Source organism: Ananas comosus, linkage group 7 (genome assembly GCF_001540865.1).
Source record: "Ananas comosus cultivar F153 linkage group 7, ASM154086v1, whole genome shotgun sequence".
Classification (NCBI taxonomy): domain Eukaryota; kingdom Viridiplantae; phylum Streptophyta; class Magnoliopsida; order Poales; family Bromeliaceae; genus Ananas; species Ananas comosus.
In genome coordinates, this window is record NC_033627.1 from 8,639,405 (window position 1) to 8,659,444 (window position 20,040).

Below are 20,040 nucleotides of genomic sequence, written 5' to 3' on the forward strand. Positions count from 1 at the left end.
GTACAATCTTTTTTAAAAAAAATTATTTTCGGTTTTGCCTAATCCATATATATTATTATGTTACACGTATCAGTATAATCAATTACGATATACTTTCTATGATGCGAACAGAAATATAAAAATATATTCTTATATATTTTTATCCTAATTTTAATAAATAATGTTGAATTACGTAAATTTATCGCTGTGAAGTGTGGGCCTTCACTAGCATCTATAGATAGTTGAGGGGTGTCGTGTTAACAATATATTACAGTAGCCGGAGAGAGACAGAGAAGAGGGGAGGAAGAAGAAGAAGAAGAAGAAGAAGACGAAGGAGATGAAGGAGACAAGCGCATCGGCGAACGATCCGAGGAAACCGTCGACGGCGAGGCCGTACGTGCCGCCGACGATCTCCCCTCAGGATCTCCCCATCGACTACGCCGGATTTCTCGCCGTCGTCCTCGGCGTAACCGGCGTCATGTTCCGAGTACGTGACATCTCTTCTTTCTTTTTAGATCTCGAGAGATCTCTAGATCATCTAAAATCTCTATGATTTATAGGTTGATTGGGATTTGGATATCTTAGTGTTGGATCCTATTGTATGTCTTAGGGTTTGATTTGATTCACCAATTTCGTCTGCCAACTCTACGATCTGAGTTCGATTGCTTGAGCTATCATCTATTTTTGATAGAGGGATGATTAGGTTATTGTTTATAATGATGTACGTTGAACGGAAAGAATGAAATGCATAGGGGACCATCCTTTTTTTACTTGCGGCATGCTCTCAGATTTACGGATTTGCAGGGTCGGCCCTACTTAGTTGACTGACAATGATAGAGGCCTGCGAAACAAAGCAGCGCCTTTGAAATTGAATCTTCATTAAGTAGTCTATCAGTGGTGCGAAGCGGCTTTGCCCCGGGGAGCGAAAGGTTATACCTTTGTAAGCGAACAGCGGTTCTTCTATGTAGGGTATTCCCCCTTTACTCTCTTAACGTCGAGCTAAGCGACTTTGCCTNTTAGCGTAGTAGAATGAAGGCTATGCACTGACGCTTTCTTATCCCTAACCCTCTTCGCTAACTCGCTCGACTACTATTTCTTGGGGTTTATGAACCGTAGGAAGAAAGAGAACCCCTGAAAATACCTTTTTTCTTTTGAAAGGTACTCCAACCATTTGATGAGCAAATCCAAGACGATAAGTGAAATCGCCTTTAAGAGAGGCCATATTTCTAAAGTTGCATGTTTAGAGAGGAAGATTTAGAAGATGTTCAATGAGGAAGGTTCAATTTCATTTATCTGCATAAGAAGCACAATGTCACCTCAATATTTGAGAATTCGCGTTTCTCAGTGTATCTAATTACCTTGATTACTAAATGCTCTTTGTCATAGCGAATCATCATATTATATTGTCATCAGCATTTGACACCATGGACAAAGAGTTCTTGTCTTATTTACATGTGGCAACCATTTGATCAAGTATAATATGGTGCTAACATGAATTTTTGTGTACTTCATGAAGTTAATATTACCTTGATTAGTGAAGCGTACGGTGATGATGAATGGTGTTGAGTTGAGATGAATAGTTGTCAGATATATTCTTGGTCGGTTACATCTATATGGGTTATTCGCTTATTCCCCACTCTTATCTTGGGCTCGAGTTGAGGCTCAGTTCATGTGCTCAAGCTTGTTTATGAGACAAACAGATCATTAGCAATGCTACTAAGCCCCAACTGTGATCTTGATGTAAAATGATTGATTAATGGTTAAGCTTATACTCACTAGGGCATCAAGTTAAAAGATGTCTTCAGTTTTGTGCTGTTACTTAGTAGGTTGAAGTACTTCCAGTGTATACTCCTATATCATCATGACTCATGAGGTGTGCGTTATCATGCTGATAAGTTATCAGAGAAGGTATAGTCTTATGGTGAGCTATATATTATCATGTTGTTCAAGGTTGTAAATAACGAATAGCTGCTACATAGCATTTGGGGGTGTCACTTCCCGAGGTTCTTTTGAAAATCCTTTTTAGGGAAGCTAGCTGAAAACGTGTAATTTTTTTTTTTTAACACCTTTGAGAACACCCCACCAGTGTTTTAAATAGCGGCCGCTATGCCCGCCATAGCGGCCGCTATAGCGGATTTTATGGGTTACCGCCACGCTATAATATGTAAAGCGGTATATAGCGGATCAGATTCATAGCGGCCGCTTTAGCGGCATAGTCGCTAAAGCGGCCGCTATAAAGCGGTTGGAAAGAGGGCGCTACTGAGGCTCAAACCTTTAAAAAAGTACAAACGAATAAAATAGTTTACTGGGCGGATTTTTAAATGAAATTAAAAGAACAAACTCTATTCTAAGGTTTGGAGATAATTATTTACCTAAGATATTCTTTTGAACATCCATTAACAAATTATTTAGATTGTTAATGGATTATAAATTTTCAAGTTTTATGTCTTTTTGTTTGCTAAATATTCTTAAAGTTAATCTTAAATTTTCATGGAATGACATTATATATATATATATATATATAATATATATATTATATATATATATACTATATATATATAGGCTTGCAATACTAAAAAAAAAGAATAATTAGTTGTCTTTTCTTCAAAATTATATGTATGTTTTATAAGAAATATAAACATATTAAATTTGCTTTTATGAAACCCACTATGGGTTAATAGTGCCCGCTATGGCGCCCGCTATTCGCTTTTCGCTATGAGACTCTTCAAACGCTATATACCTGCTATCCGCTATTTACAACTTTGCACCCCGGGGACGCACACAGACTCGCCACATGGACAAAGGGTCTCCTGTATAGATGGACAGAGTCTCCCTTGTACATGCACGGCATAGCAACTCAAAACATAGTCAACCACACATACAACCACATAACACAAATAACGTAATGATCATATGAAAATTATGATTAACATACATCAGATATATTTAAACATTTCCAGGTAAAGAACTAAACTAATTCAACCGAAAGATAGTAAACGTCAACAACAGACGGATTTGAAACGCGGCTACCTAGTATCATCCTCACGCATCGTCCTAATCCTCACTGCCGCGTGATCTGAAAAATGGTGGGGGTGAGAACATGTAAATATGTCTTCCCTCCCAGTGGGTATTGCAAGCGGACGAAGGTGAGGCTTACTCACCGGCAAAGAAAGAGATAAACATAATCATGAACATATGTCATAAGCACAATAGCAATGAGATAATAACAGACAATAAATGCGAAACTACCGCTACTGAGCAGAAAACAACTAGGCATAATCAACAGGTATACTGGAATAGTAGCAATAAAGGCTAGGAAGGATTTACAACTTTCAATCAGTATGTAACTATCTGCTACTGTAACTAACCATAAAACGTACCAATGCATCAACTGGGTGAACAAAACGAACAACTAAATTCACTGTCGTATTGGTCGAAAGACTTCAGGCTAAACCACATCCTGCTTGCCTACCTGGCATATAACCCTAACAGGCACCTCGTAGGGCTCACGGGTCAAAAGTACGACCACTTTTCCGAAAAAGAACATCCTCTTGCGGTGGATCAGATCGCTGGTGTACGTGAAGATGCTCACGAGTTGTGACAATCAATGCAATATGCTCAATGGCCAACATCGGCATGTAGCCCAGAGAATAAACACAAGAAGTCACCGACTAATCAGATCCATTTCTATTTAAGAGTGTCACCGACTATAAGGTCAACAATATCAAGTCATGCAATAGACCACTAGGGATGTCACCGACTACAAAGTCAACTAATGTCAAATAATGTTATGTATGAATATGAGTGTCACCGACTATAAGGTCAATTAATGTCATATCATCTACTATGATTATGCCAAAACAGAAGTTCCACCGACTGCAAGGTCAACTAATGTCAAACCATACAATATACTACTAAGGGATCACCGACCACAAGGTCAACCATATCAAACCATGCGACATACAAGCGGGAGTGCCACCGACATCAAGTCAACTAATGTCGCAATATGCAACATACATCTAGGAGTGTCACCAACCACTCGGTCAACTAATGTCAAAACACAAAGTAGATGACTACGAGTGTCACCGACTATAAAGTCAACTTATGTCAAATCTACAATAAGTGTCGCCGACTATAAAGTCAACTAATGTCAAGGTCATCTACTATGAACATACCATGGGTGACTCAATCATCAGGAACACCGTTCTACTACTAGATCATGACTATATGAAATAGGAGTAAGTGTAGAGCGCCTAACTACGAAGTCAAGTGATGTATGAAAGCTCAACCAACATCAAGTAAATGGAAGGAGATAACAAGGATAGAAATCACCGAGCAGGTACCACTTTACTGACTTCGGATCGAAGTACCCACCTCTACCGAAGAATAAAACTAGGTCGTCGACACTCGTCGATGTCTCCCGCCATAGTCCGGACCTATGCAAAGTCCCACAAAAAACGTAATTAGCTCAAACCCGTTAATTACATAAGCTATGGTTTCAAGTGAAACCAACCGGCGAGCAATCGGGTTTTCAGATCCCGTTCCACGGTTACCGAAAGATCGCCCGATTGTCGCACCAACTTGTCAGAATGTCATCCCAATCCATGGGGCATTCCAAAACAAGTCCCACACAAAGTCTACCTCGTTCGCTGTCCCAATGCATCAATTTAATGCCATTGGGGCAGCCGCACAAATATTGCGTCAAAACGAAAAGCCGAGATCCTGGCAATCATCGGTTTGGCTCCTGGGGTGCCCCTTTCGGCACGGGAGCCACCCGCAGCTATCTTGCTGCCACCAGAGGTGTCACACCTCACCCCAACACTAGCCAATAAGGCTACCACACAGTTGCAAACAGTAGCAACTAGCGCGATATGAAATCACTCCCTAAATCGCTCGATTTTCGCGTTTCGGGGTTCCGTTAAGCCACGAAGTGTTCTGAGATACTTCAAAATTTATTCAACCATCCTCGCTGTCCCAAAACACTCACTTTTGGGTGTCGGGACAGCCGCAAGTTGTACTATCCGAATGCGAAATCACCAAAACCCGTTGTACCCGGTTCCCGGAAGTCATCATTTTTGACTTCGGAACCCACCTAGGGTCCATCGTTGGTCCATGCGTCGCCCCGGCAGGTCCTAACAAGTCCACGAGGCTTCCTTACTGCTGCCATCAACAGCCAAGACTGCTCTGCGAAGATGGAGTTGATAAGACCTACACAATGCACCAAACTCGACATTTTAAGTGTCGATCGTGATGAAATCCCAATTGAGGGACTTCTGGATGTTGAACATCAAGTTCGAACCGTTCACGCAAGATCCTATGCTGTCCGGGACATCAATGTCGCAATAAGGGTCACTGCGGCATTTCGCCGAACAGCTAACATGTGATTAACAAGGTAATGAAGATGGTTAAGAAATTTACCGCTGAATCTGCGGCTTTGCAAACCAAACCAGGGTACAGGTCAGAGGGTCTCGGTGTGCTGGAGACCATGCTTGCTGTCTGGAGCGATTTCGACCATCAAGGAGGAAGTTACAGCAACTTGACTGCTGAGCCAAAAGGATCCTCGGGGAGCGGCATTGAAATTACAGCAACCAGAGGCCTCCCGATAGTAATTAGCATGAGCACAGCATTCAACAGACCCTCCAGATGACCGTGCTCCCCCGCGACAAAGTCCTCAGTGTCCAGATTTGCCAGATCTGCCAGATCTGGGACCTCGGCTCAAATAGGACCTAAGAAGAAGCCCAAATAGAGCAGCAGAGCAATGTTGCTCCTTCCTCAGCCCCCCCGCCTAGCCTTGCGTTGTTAGCGCCGGCCCTAGAACGTGGGCCCTGACCGGAGAGGGCCCTCAGATGTGGTGGTCGGCGGTGGAGACAGTGGTGGTATGGCGGCGCCGGATCTAGAGACTCGACGGCAACCTCTTATGATCTCGAGCTCGGGCTCGGGCTCGGGCTCATGCTCAGTCTCAAGCTTGGGATAGGGGAGGTCCGTGGGCAGCAAGGTCAAGAAGAGGGTCATCCAACCTGTCAAAGGCTGGCTGCGGCGCTGGCGGCCGGGGCACGCCCTAAGAGTACGGGGAAGCCCGGAAGAGGGACTCACACAAGAAAGGGAGGGGGAGAGAGAAAGAGAGAGAAGAGAGAGCCCTCTTTGCCAGGCTCCTCGCCGGCCGGGGAAATGGCCGGCTGCGGGACAGCACGGCGCTGCAGCGCTGGGTGCAGAGGGTTCACAGGCTAGGGCTTCCTCCACCCTAATACATAGCCTAAACGCATATACATACATATACACTAATATTATATTATATGTAGTAGTGTATATATACATATATATAATATGTGTTGCAAAAATGCCTCTAATGTTCAATCTCTCCACCCAGTCCGTAGCCAACATGCGACAAATGCACCTAGGCCCTATCTCAATACCAACTTGTGTGCTTAGATACCCGAAAACTGCGTTTCAGTTCAAAAAGCCTCTCAATCACGAAACTCTCTCACGACATCATCTCAATGCTATATTGCACAAGAAAATCCGAATTCCGCAAAATTTGAGACATAAACTCCTCTCTGAGTCAACTTTCATGTAGAAACTTCCACCCACCAAAACTATGAAATTTCTCGCATAAAATGATAACCTCCTCGCAAAGTGCTCAATTTTGACACTTTGCAAAAATAGCAAAATAGCACTCCAACCATTGAATTTTGTTTCAAAAACTCACTAGTGAGTGTAATATGCCCAGTGGCACCGACCCATGGATTTTCACACAAAACGGAACATTGAACACTTCTAAAAAGCAAGAACATCGAGTAATCAAAGGCCAATCTGCGATAACTCTGATTTTCTCGAAATTGTGCTTCGAACATGAAATTGGGGCAGTGCCATCGCCTCCGGCATAGCCGAACCATCGAAAATGACCTATTGGGTCGTCCGAAATGGAGTCCGATTCACATCCGAATCCATCCTGAAGGCGATGCCTCAATAGAAAACATAGTTTACTATTCACTTAAGTGAATAGTACAAAATCACTGAGCACCTTTAATAAAAGCTTGTTTTTCTATGTAATTAAACCTATAATTTCAAAATTAAAGTATTTATAAAAACACCACTGCAAAGCATCAAAATACCTCGTGAAAATCTCAGTCCTCCCAAGGGGGTATTAAAGCGGATAGCAAATAGCGGATAGCGGGCGCGGCTGCTATGAACCCATAGCAGCCTCTATGGATCCATAGCGGGATTCATAATAAATCATTTAAATGTTTATATTCTTAACTGTACTTATATTTAAAATGATAGTAATACTGTATCAGTTCCAAATATAGAAGTATATCACTTATATTCCAGATAGTATTCCTATTTGGCATAGTGATCCTTCATAGCCGTGGTGATCCTTAATGGTCATTGATACATTTGTTTTGTCGCCGTGTTGTGTTGCACGCCACATGAATAAAATCATGATTTCCTAGAATTATTTTTTAAGCTTGTAGTGACTTTAGAACCTAACCAACCTATCGAATCTTTAGAAAATTGAGGTAAAAAAATGAAAATGCTTTTTGTCCTGTTGTAGCGGCCGCTACGGACGCCATAGCAGTCACTATGATCCCAGTCGGCTATATTTATGATTTTAATAGTATAGCGCGATTATGCATTAAGCCACTATAGAAGCCGTTATACCGGGCCATAACGGCTGCTATTTAGAAACTGACGTTGTTATCAGAAAATGCATAGATCTAGTCATAATGATTTACACAGTGATTGCAAAAATAATAATATGATTTTTGCTGCTTTCTCACCACAACAAACTTGCCTTTTAGTAGCAATTATTCTATAAATTAGTTGTGATTATAATCACCGCCTATTCTCTTTACCGGCAAGGTACTAATTGCTGCTATAGATGGGCTCGGTAAAAGTCCTAGTGGCAATTATGTTGGTTGCTGATAAAGGTCTCAACAATTGTTGTTAAATTTATATTATACAGACAATTATAAATGCCGCTATAATCAACCAAAATCACTACCAAGTACTTATCAAGCATTTATTGAAAATGAATTATTGTGACAATTATAATCATCAACTGAATGTTTCTTCATTACAGTAAAAAATGCGAAACTATTAGACCAATAATTAACATGCAATTTGTCTTAAAATAGTCACAAATCTGCCCTAAAAAAATTATGTACAACAAAAGCTCATAATGTTCAATCTATACACAATAAATCAAAATACGATAATATCGAGCAACAATTAGTCCAACAAAGAAAAAGTCAAATTTGCATCAAATAAACTCCTATTTTCTCATCAAGTAAAAGAAATAACGAGGGAAAAAAATCTTCTTAATCCTGATTCCAGCCTTGTAACATTTCCCAAATCTTCTGACTCCACTGTTTCCAGCAGCCTCTGCAACGAAGAATGGAAAAAGGAGATGATTCAGTAAGCCAACCGACCTTAATCTATTGTTATGTCAAACTGAAAACTGAACGCAGTAGATCCTTAACTTATATACCAAGTTACATGGTAGGCAATACATCCTCCAAATCTAGATATGATCATCAGAATTTGATTAATGGCCAAAAATTTGCTGCAAAAAGTAGTGCGGTGGAGAAAAAAAAAGGTAAATGCTAATGGTACACCCCTTACAGGGGTGTAAATCTTACACTTCTAAATCCTAGGTTCATAAAAACCCTTTTGGGTTTTACTTTGGAAAACAAATTGACATGACAAGTGAAAACATGTGGGCCAATAAAAACCTATAGGTGTAAAATTTACACCTATAGATAGGGTGTATGGCTAGCAATGCTCAGAAAGAAAAGAATTCTGGCTAAGTTGACAGTTAGAGTAGTAAGAGAAAAAGGGACCTTTAAACTTCCAGATTCTTCAGAAGCAATGTACCACTTGCCTAAAACTTCGGAGATATCCTATATTATATGAGGAAAAGGTAATTAAAAAAGACAGTTTATGTAAATGCCATGCAGCAACTAAGGCTAAGCCCGTTTACATTGGGTAGGCAAAAGACCAATTACAATTCACATGACATTTAACTTCAGATAAAAGGTGTCAAGCAAATAATATTCCAGGAAATGAGTTTGCTGAATGTATTAGTACTGAACTTTGGTGCATATGGAATTAAAAATTGAAAGAACATATTAGCACCAAATTAATTGAGTATTCAAATTTCCCTGGTACGAAAGCAGATGGGCCATTCCTGCAGAAAATCAGGCCTTTTCCACCATTTCTCTGAACAAACTACAGCAGATGCATCACACCAGCCAAGAAGCTCTGTAGTCACAATTTTGTCAGCAAAAAGCACAATGACAACAAGTTCAGACTAATAAATGTTCGGAGGGATAAGAATTTACGCCTAGGGGGACAGTCACAATCATCCAATATAGTTTCATAATAGTGATTAGTAAGATCTTTTTTATAAACTAACCTTCTAAAATTTTAAAATTTGCGAAATAAGCCTCCCAAAATTATATTTGTAAAATTAACCCTGCTTTCGCCACGTAGGCGACAGGGGGACTTTTCTTATGAAGGCGGTGAATCGTTTACCGCTTTCAGTAAGACAGTAAACGATTCACCTTCTTACTAATATAATTACTAAACATGGTGAATGGTTCACCGTCTTTTGGTTATTTAATGTTTTTCCTATATCCCATATATAATCTTAACAACCACATAAAAATTACAACAAATCACATATAATTTTAACAATTTGAAAATCCTAATAATCTATCCATACAATCCTAATAATCAAAAAAAAATTCTAATAATCCACGTATAATCCTAAAAATCTCACTTTTTCTTATTTTTCATCTAACAACCTTACATTTTCTACGTGGATTATATGGGAAATAGGAAAAAGTGAGGTTGTTAGATGGAAAATAGAAAAAAGTGAGATTGTTAGGATTATACGTGGATTATATGAGAAATAAAAAAAAGTGAGGTTGTAGATGGAAAATAGGAAAAAGTGAGGTTTTTAGTATGCGTAGATTATTATAATTTTTATTTGATTGTTAGAATTATATGGATAGATTATTAAGATTTTCAGGTTGTTAAGATTATATGTGATTTGTTGTAATTTTTATGTTAGAATTGTATGGATAGATTATTAGAATTTTCAGGGTGTTAAGATTATATGTAATTTGTTGTAATTTTTATGTGGTTGTTAAAATTATATATGGAATATAAAAAAGAACAGTAAATAAGTAAAAGACGGTGAACCATTCACCGTCTTTATTAATTATATTAGTAAGACGGTGAATCGTTCACCGCCTACTGAAGGCGGTAAAGGAGGGTTAGTTTCACAAATATAATTTTAGGAGGGTTATTTCGCAAATTTCAAAATTCTAGAGGGTTAGTTTATAAAAAAAGTCCGATTAGTAAGGTGGAAGGTAAGAAACATGCAGCAAGATATCTGAATTACTGCAAACTATATGAAAACAAGCAAGATATGTATTTGACACCAATAGTAGTAACTAAAGACTTCACATGGAAGAGTTTTCTGCATAACTAAACATGTGGAACAAATGAAGAGAACATGTAGAACCATGGAAATCAGCTTGAGTGGAAGGTCGACCTGTTTCTCTTCTGCCACATTATTTTTATCATCCTGCAGAAGTATGAAGCGCATTTAACATGAAGAACAAATCAAATTGCCCAATAGAGGAAAAAAAAAAAAAACTTAAAAGTTCTATGTAACTCATTTTTATGGGTTCACCAGATTCTGAGCTAACTGAATGATGGTGTGTGGATCAGTAACTGTTTTAGACAGGAGGAACTAGGATTTTTGACAAGCAATTTTGCCAGGCATTTGTGCTTCTGAAGAAATAAAAACCTCTTTTAACCCGCCTCAATATTTACGCCATTTCCCTGTCATTATATCTTCCATTAGGGAACTGTTATGTAACAGTAAAATAAGTTAGAAACTATTAAAACAAGTAAACTGGTTTTTAAGATCATATTCCAGTATTTGTAACCGTTCTTGAAAGTAATCAGTTTACACTAAACTTGGTGCATATATAAGAGTATATGAGATAATTAGTTAGCCCAGAAATGCATATATGAAATTGCACTAAACTTTGAGAAGCTACTGCATTCAGTTACAGTTTTAATGTCAAATTGCCAACATACAGCATGACTTTGCTCTTTTGCTCTAATAGTATTTGACATGAGCATGTTATGGTAACAAAGCTTAGTAGTTATTCGATTTTTTTCTTCATTGAATTCTGCACATCATCATGTAGAAATCGCCAACATATATTTTCAAAGGAGCTAAGAAAAACCTTAGCCTAGTTGTGTCAGAATCAGATGTACTGGTTACAATGCCTGCAGAAGGTCTTTATCTAGTTCTTTCACCATATGTTTATCAAGTATCAAGCATAAGGGACTCTTTAGTCCTGCTACTGCTACTGCTTTATTTTTTGCACAAATAATAGAAAAAATTAAAATTTATGTTGCAAGATAAAATATAAAAAAAAGAGGAGTTTTAGAGCCGAAAAGGCAGGAGTTTTAGTTTGGTTCTTCTGATTTTACTACGAAGAAAAACTATTGGTGGGAATATTTTGAAGGAAGCAGAGATATTTGAGTATACTATGAAGAAAGCAGAAATATAGGGTGTACTGTTTTTTTTTTTCCCTCTCTCTCCTTATAACACTAATTAGATAATACTTTTATCAGGAATTATTATCATTGCGGCATCTAGGACCTGCAACATTATACACTATTAAAAAATAATCTTGAAGGTTGTAACATTGGAAGATTGCTAAATCAGACATACTTTTAAGTCAAGATAATTTCTGTGATATAGATGCGCTTTCAAACTTTCATTGTGTCGTATATATAACATAGTATAACCCATCTTCTATGTACAACTAGCATTCTCATAATGGCATAACGTATTGATAAAATTGCATTGAAAATACTTTAGTAATCTATGAAAACGAATCCACAATACTTTAATTGTCTATGAAAAAGAATCCATAAATAAGATATGCCCGATCTTTCATTGGTACAATATATTTTACAGTTTGTAACAAATTAACCATAAAATGTATGTAGCAACCTTAATAAAGTCAAAATAAAAAATATTTTGATAATAATGTAAGAAAAAGAATTCTTTTTCCAATCACGTTATTTTTTTGGCCCTTTTGTAATAAAAGAAACTATCATCATGATTTAAGAGAACAAAAGAACAGTTGAAAGAAGGAAGTTATGGTGCACTCACAACTTTTATTTGCTTGCTGCCAACTCCAAGGTCCTTCAGCAAGTTAATCGCTGCAACAATCGTGCAACCTATCTCAAAGATTAAATACATATCAAGGTTAGAAATAGACATTACGCTAATTTGCTATATGCAGACCGAGTTTAGCTTTATGTGATCAATTCTCAGGTTATGAAGTCAATGACAACTAGGATCTAATTAATGATAAAAGGGCATTAATCATGAGAACTTAAAATACAACCTTTGAGCACATGTAACACTGAATTTTACATGCCTTCACTAGTGAAGCCGTGAGGTCAAAATCAAGTAAGTTGCCATAAACACAACTAGGGAATCTTCGAAAGTTGCTACAAATCAGCATAACAATGTGATCAAAAAGACGAATACAGTATACTTGGTGAAACTTCTTTACAGTGGCTGAATTGTGAGGATGAATCAAGGAATTATACCAGGATCTATGGTAATCTCTTTGGATCCATCATCGGAATTGGAGCTCACCATGATCCAAGTTTTTTGGGGACATAGGATCCAAAATTGAAGCTCAATTTTGCCGAAAACAGCACTGTAATCAACAGAGGAAGAGGAGCGCCGTGCTGGGGTTTGTGATTGAGCTTGGATTTGCGAAGAGGACCGGTGACAGAGGTGTTAATTGAGAGAAGCTATTAGGGGAATGGACTAAGGAGAGAAGCTAGGGTTAGGTCTTGCATTAAGAGGGAGGGAGAGAATGAGAGGGGTAGAGGGGGATGAGACCGGGTTTGGGTTTGGATGAAAGGGATAGAGCGTGCGAGAGGGTATCAGGCTTGGGTTCATGTGAAAGGGGATTTAGGGGTTTAGATAGATGTACTTAATACCTAAGTATACTCGCTAAAAATTTGTAACTTACAATGATTGCTGCTAAAATATACGTAAACAGAAATAATAGTGGCCATTTTATAATATCTGCTATTAAACTGCCACCAAAATGCTATTTTGTTATAGTGTCTTCGAGCTACTGGACTTTACGGGGACAATATATTCTGTTTAGTTATTTCTGTCAGCATGGTCAAACCATAAGATATTTTGCAGAGCTTGTTGATTTATTCTGGTAGTGCTTTATGTTATTGCAGTTCTGTCTTGACCATTCTCTGTTTCCTTTTCCTGCAGTACAAACTATGTTCGTGGTTGGCTATAATATTCTGCGCCCAGTCTTTTGCAAACATGAAGAATATTGAGAATGATCTTAAACAAGTATCCATGGCTTTTATGTAAGTAAGACATCCGAAAGGCTGTTCTTTTGCAGATACTCTATTTAGACCATGGTATATTACGCATATTGATTCCGGAATGAGATAGAAGTGCCCTCTGCTTAGCCTCATGCGTTCTTTATACTTGAATGCTTCATTTGTATCCTTCATTGTCGTAAAAAACAAAATCTGAATCACTAAGAGAGTGTAGATTCACATCAATTTACGAATAATTCATTTTTCTTACTAGCAATGTTGTAGCTTGCTTTGGCATTCTAGTGGCATCTCAATCGGATAGATCATAGAATAGGGTTTTAAGTGTCTATCGGTATAGGTTGAGCCCACCGTACTGTACTGTGTTGACAAGATATTGGCACGATAAGGCCCTCGTGCTAATGGCACGGCACCAAACTCTTTGTTTGAAATTAGCGGCTCATTATCTCAATAAAGTGCAAAATATTTGACAAAGATATATACTAACCAATTAGGATGTATTGCTCCGAAAGAAAATATTGAACATGTTCAGAATGTGTATTGATATGTTGTGTTTACTTTGAAAGTTACTATTCTCTATTCCTTACCTTTTAGCAAAATACACTATTTTACTACCACCCATTTTCTAAACGGACAGGTACATGTTACAGAGCTTTCTAGTGTATTTTGTTAAGATTGTTACAGAAACCTTTTCTTGTACCCTGTTTGCATAATTGGAATAGGTTCAAAGCTTTCACTCTATTACAGGAGTATACGAGTCCAAATATTCTTATAGCTAGGTTGATTGGTGAAAAAAAATGTTGGTGTTTTCTTGTAGCAGTTTCTATGCACCGCAAATCTGAGCAGCTGATGAAAGATTTTTATACCGCAAATATTACATGTATGGAAACATTGTAGAGTTTTAATTTACTGATGACTTTGAATTGTGGCAGGTTTGCGGTCATGGGTTTGGTGACCAATTACTTTGGGCCTAACCGTGCTGCCAATGTGAAGCGCTAGTTTCACCTTAACTATCGGACTCACCGGCTGCTATTGACATAGGATTTTGGATCTTGATATAAAGATATGGAGAAACTATTCCAAGCTAAAGGCTTGATTTTCTAGTCCTTTTAAGAGTATGATCTGTAATGGATGAATGCGGTGCAAATTGTTTCGTCTGAATTCCTGAGTAACTTTAATTCCTTTTTCAACATGCTTTTGTATTGTTTTAATTGGATTAGATGCTGATTATGACTTCGTATTTGTTGGATTTGACTTGGAGAAAGGAAAACAATTTTCTTCTCCCACATTCTGTAGTAAGAAATTTATTCAAAATTTAAGACCCACGTATGTATGTATGTCACGTTCCGAGCCTCTTTTTGAGATGTAGTTCTGGGAAGCCCTTTATTTCAAAAATAGAGTTACACGGATGTCATATAAGCACAACATAGAGATTCAAATAAAAACACATAATCTATATCTATATATTTATATATATAATAATAAAAAAACATAATTTGACAGTTTTTCAAGATTTACGTGTTGAGCTCTCGCTCAGTTTTGCCCCTTCCCGTTCTTGCGCCACTCTCTTCTAGCTCAACGGAATAATTATTCTCTTTGTATAAACTAGGGCTAGCAAATGAGCGAGCCGGCTAATGTTCGGCTCGCGTTTGGTTCGGTATTCAACTCGTTCGAGCTCGATTCGAAATTAAATGAGCTGAGCTTGAAAAGAAAAAGAAATTCGAAATTTATTTCAAGCCGAGCCCAACGCAACCCTAGGGTACTACTATAATCCTAACAACATATCCCTTAATCCAAGGGCCAAAAACCTATGAGCCTTAAACGCTCGGTACTTCTAAAAACATAGGAGCTCAATTATATATATATAGGCTAGGGTTACTATACTCTTATAAGTATACTCCTTTGTACTCATAAGTTTTCGGCCGTTGGATGAAAGAATGTGCGGATAGAATAATAGTGGTTCATAGTTAGGATGATAGTGTTCCCCTAGGGTTGAGTGGGTGGTTGGTTGAATAGTGTAATCTAACTGATAGAAATGATTAAAAGGGTAAATCTAATGGTTGAAAACTTTTACAAAAAAACCTCTTCTTATAAGAGTATAGTAGCCGGATTCATATATATATATATATATATAGAGTAGATCTTGTATGCTATTAGGAGTATGGAGGCCTCCGTACTCCTAAGCCGTTTTTGATGATGGAGCTTCTGAATCGATGATCGGCTCCGTTAGACTTGATCTCAAAATTGAAGTATCTAGAAAATAAATTTTGTGATTTTTCGATATCATTTACCTTACTATCGAAAGGATTCAAAATCAAGGGCTGAAAATAAAAATCTCACAAAAAGTGGTGATATTGCACTAAAATTTTTTATCAGAGATATTGATCTTGCTGTAAATAGTATAAAGAATTTTGTATCAAAATTTCATCTGATTTGAATTCTTCTACACAGTTAAACTTGCAAACGAAATACATCAACCATTAAAAATTATTGATTTTGAACCCTTTTGATCGCTAGGTAAATAATACCGAAAAATCGCAAAATTTATTTTCTAGATATCTCAAATATGCTAGATCAAGTCTAACGGAGCCGATCGTCGATTCGGAAGCCTCATTATCGAAAACGGCTTAGGAGCACGGAGGCCTCCGTGCTCCTAATAGCACACAAGACCTACTCTATATATATATATATATATATATATATATATAATATATAAGTAAGGGCTACTGTGTTAGAGCACATACAGCTTCGTTGAACTCTTAACTTCCTAAACATCCATCAATTTGATGGTGTTAGATGAGAAGAGGAGAAGAATAGTTGGAGAAAGAAATTCAAAGAGATTGAAGAAATTGAGACATGGTACCAAATTTTTCTGCAATTTCTCCTCTCTCTCATCTAATTTGATGGGGTGGTGGAAAGATGAGCACAAAGGCTGCTGGCTCCTAATTAGCACAGTAGCCTTGCTCTCTCTCTCTCTCTCTCTCTCTATATATATATATATATTAAAAATATTTATAAATATATATAATTATATATAATATATATGTTAACTATATATAATAATATATATTATGTATTTTAATTATATGTGTATAGAGTTTTGGTTATTGGGTATATTTGCTGGCCCACAAAACCAAACCAGCAAAACCCTATTCGAATTACTCTCTCTTCCTCTCTTTCACTTGCTCACATAGTGGCTTCCTCTAAATTATTTTTATTAATATTATACTACCGTGTTCATGCATTTATTTTGTATGTTGAATTGTTAGATATATGTTTGTATCAAATTTTAGATAATGTTCTATAAAAATTAAACTACAGATTGTATGATGTTAAGAATTTCAAACGGTTCGTTTAGGGCTCGAGCTCGTTTGACTTGAAATTAGGCCTGCTCGAGCTCGGCTTGAATTAATTTCAAGGCGAGCTTGATCCTAAATTTAGGCTTGAAATTAAGTTCAAGCGAAGTTTTAGCTAAGATAAGTTTGCTCAAGCTCGGCTCATTGCCATCTCTATTATAAACCCTCTATACTCTCTCATAGGCAACCTACAAGACAATAATTATTCTTTTTCTATAACAATCTCCTGGGCAATAATGTTCCATATCCTCTCGTAGGCAATAATTATCTCGAGGCAATAGTTACTGAATCTCCCGCCATTGCAATAATGATTTTCTCTTTATTGCCTACCTCTTAGGCAATAATTACTCATAAAGATTCTCTTTCTCTTCCCTCTTATTTCATCTTGCATATTATGTATCTTTCTGCGAACGGACCTACAAATCTCCCACACTGTGGCATCGTTCATCTTAGGGAAGCGCCTCCTCTCCGAGGCCAACCATGCTATTAGAGAGGCATCGCCAAAATTGAGCTTTTGGCGTTTGGAGGAGGCACTTCAACACACTTTGCTTGAGTTCTTCTCCTCCTTCTCCTACTCCAAGTCACTGCCCCCCCATTTTGGCTGGCTAAAGTTGATCTGAATTGAGTCCCAGTTTGAACCAGTCTACCACCACCACACCGTGATCTGATCGCCAAGTCTCTCCCAATCCTTTTCGAAGAAGAAATCAAGCTCGATCCGGAGCTACATTCGGTTCTGGATATTGAAGGCCCCTCCTTTCTAGGATGCTCGCCCCGCGAGCTTCGTCAACTCGATCTCCGCCGCCTAGGCTGGAAACCCTCAAAGCGCCTCTCCTTTGCTGCCGAAGCGACGAGCTGGCGCAAGCCGGTGTAGGCGTGCTCCACGACATCGTCTTACCCACGATAATGCTTTAGCAAAATGTCGTTGACACAGCGCGGGCATCCCCCACGATATCGACGGTGGCGAAAAGATCAATTTGTGCAATGTAGTCTCCAAGAGCCTAACAGTAGACAAAAAATAGCAAATTGATTCGAATTGTATAGTGAACTATTATCACCAGTGATGAAGCATTGGAGTAAAACGAGAAGATTGCAAATGCTTTGTTTGTGTTACGAGCCGATTTCCCTTGACTGTTGACCCGGTCAAATGTCCTCCTCGGGGAACGTGCGTGGAAGTAATATGGCTTCTGATAGCGACCCTCAAAACGTGTGCCCACAACTGAATCAAGCGATTCAGCTGATGAGGGATCAAACCAGCTGAATTCATATATCACACTATATATATTCGGTTCGGCTAAAGAGCCCGAATGATGTTAATATGTATTGCCGAAAAAGAGAAAATGTTTACAGAGGAAGGTGTGCCGCTATGCCGTCCGATCTAAGGGAAATACTAACTTAAAAGTTAAAACTATTTCTAGGAAAATAGGAAATGCGAAAGAAAAAGAGATTACAGGTAGACTACTACTAGAAAGCGAAGGAAATGTGTGGAAATAAATTGTTCTTGTTCTCGGGAAAAAAAATACCCCTCTGTCTGGCGTTTTCTGTTTATTTATAGCTCCACTTGTTGTTTATTCAGTTATTCTTCACTATCGGCCATGTTCCTAATTCTGTGGATCACTTTCGGCCGATCTTAACTGCATCAGTTTTTAACTGTTTTTTAGTTTTCGGTGCGTTCTTCTCAACTCCTGGCGCACCATATGTTATTTATTCCTTACTTTAGGGGCCATTCTCGCAGCGCATCTTGGTTTGCCATGTGGCGTGATTTTTATGGCTCCAACAATTGCCCCCCTGGCAGCTTCCGAACGATCGTTCGGTAGCTGGCATAAGCTTTTTCAAGGGCTCGGATCTCAAGGCCATCATTTCAAATCGCCTCGTACTGTCTACTCCTCTTAGCCGTCCCTTTACATTCTTTTTGTCTCTTTTGACGGCCACGATTTTCCATATTCTTTTGTCTCTTTTGATGCATTAATTAGGTCATTTATGGCCGCCGTCTTTTCATCATTAAAGCTTTTTTCAAAATTCCCTCCAATAGCTTTATTACTCTCGTGCTTCGTTTTCCTTTCTTTCTTCCTTTTTCCTCTCAATTTGAAAATTTCTCCTCTCACACTTCTTTATCTTTTCCCTTTCTATTCTCCTTAGCCTCCCAATTTTCTTTCAATGGCTCCAATTCCTCATCTTCCTTCGTCTTCTTCCTTTGACTATACTCTCCTCTGACAATATGTCTAGTCAGACCCTTCTCGGCTTGTACTAGGCTCTTTGTTTGTGGATACCCCTATACCTGAGGATTTTTTTTTCTCAACTGATGGCCTTCCTTTGATGGCTGATGTCATCCATCTGCCTTCTTGGTCGACATCGAAATCATCGGGAAAAAGTCTGCGGTCTTGGCCTAGTGTTTTCGACACCTATTTGGCCTGGTTGGACCGAGTTGAGGAATCTTACACTGGACTTTGGCGCGAAGTTGGAATTTACGACACCATCCAACTTTCGAAAGTTTCTCCTCAAGCCGACAACCTTTTTCTAGCTATGACTTTATATTGCTGGTCCCCTATTTCTAATACTTTTCGTTTTCCGATCGGGGCCCTACACCCCAACTCTTCTTGATGTGGTGGTGATAGTTGGTCTTCGTCCTCATGGTATTACCCTTTCGAGCACACACCCACACACGCATGGAGTAGAGAGAGAAACACCTCTACCTCTTTCTAGATATCTCTCTCATCTCTCTAAATATCTCTCTAAAAATTGGAGGGTTGGTGGAGAAGATGCTTGCGAACGCGTTGGAGGCGACGGATCGGGCTTTCGTGCGGCCGTTGGAGCGGTGTGTTGTCGTCGCGGCGTTCACATTGAGGTAAGCTTTTAGGATTTGGCTTAATCCTTAGTTTTAAGTGTTCTAATAGCCTCTAATGAGCATTCTAAACATGTTTGCTCCATTTGATTTGGATTATTTAGAGGTTAATTCATGTTAGGGCTCAAAAATGCAAACTTTCAAAATATGAGGGTTTGATCTCATTTGACCCTTCGTAAACCTAATTGCTAGGTAACGAAACGCGTTGGCGAAGACGGTTCGGCAATCCGTCGAGCCGTTGCGAAGTTATTAAAGAAACGGACGTTTAGGCTTCGTTTCCGCCTGGAGTGCCGAGGCGACGTCGTAAAATCCTGGAAACGGATTTGAAGCACCGTAACAGCAAAACGAAGACCCTTTTTGCCCGAGGCTGCAAAGCGATGCGCGGTTGGTGCGCAATTGCATGTTCCGGCGGAACCGAGCACCGGATGTCGCGGGAGGCCGATT

The 20,040-nt window shown here is 38.7% G+C and overlaps 1 protein-coding gene across 1 annotated transcript; it reads left to right on the plus strand.

Annotated features, from left to right (window-relative positions):
• Positions 238-14,738, plus strand: LOC109712353 (protein Asterix). The gene is made up of 3 exons (XM_020235877.1): positions 238-466; positions 13,328-13,428; positions 14,334-14,738. The coding sequence occupies exons 1-3, from the start codon at positions 317-319 to the stop codon at positions 14,398-14,400; spliced, it is 318 nt and encodes a 105-aa protein (XP_020091466.1). The 5' UTR covers positions 238-316; the 3' UTR covers positions 14,401-14,738.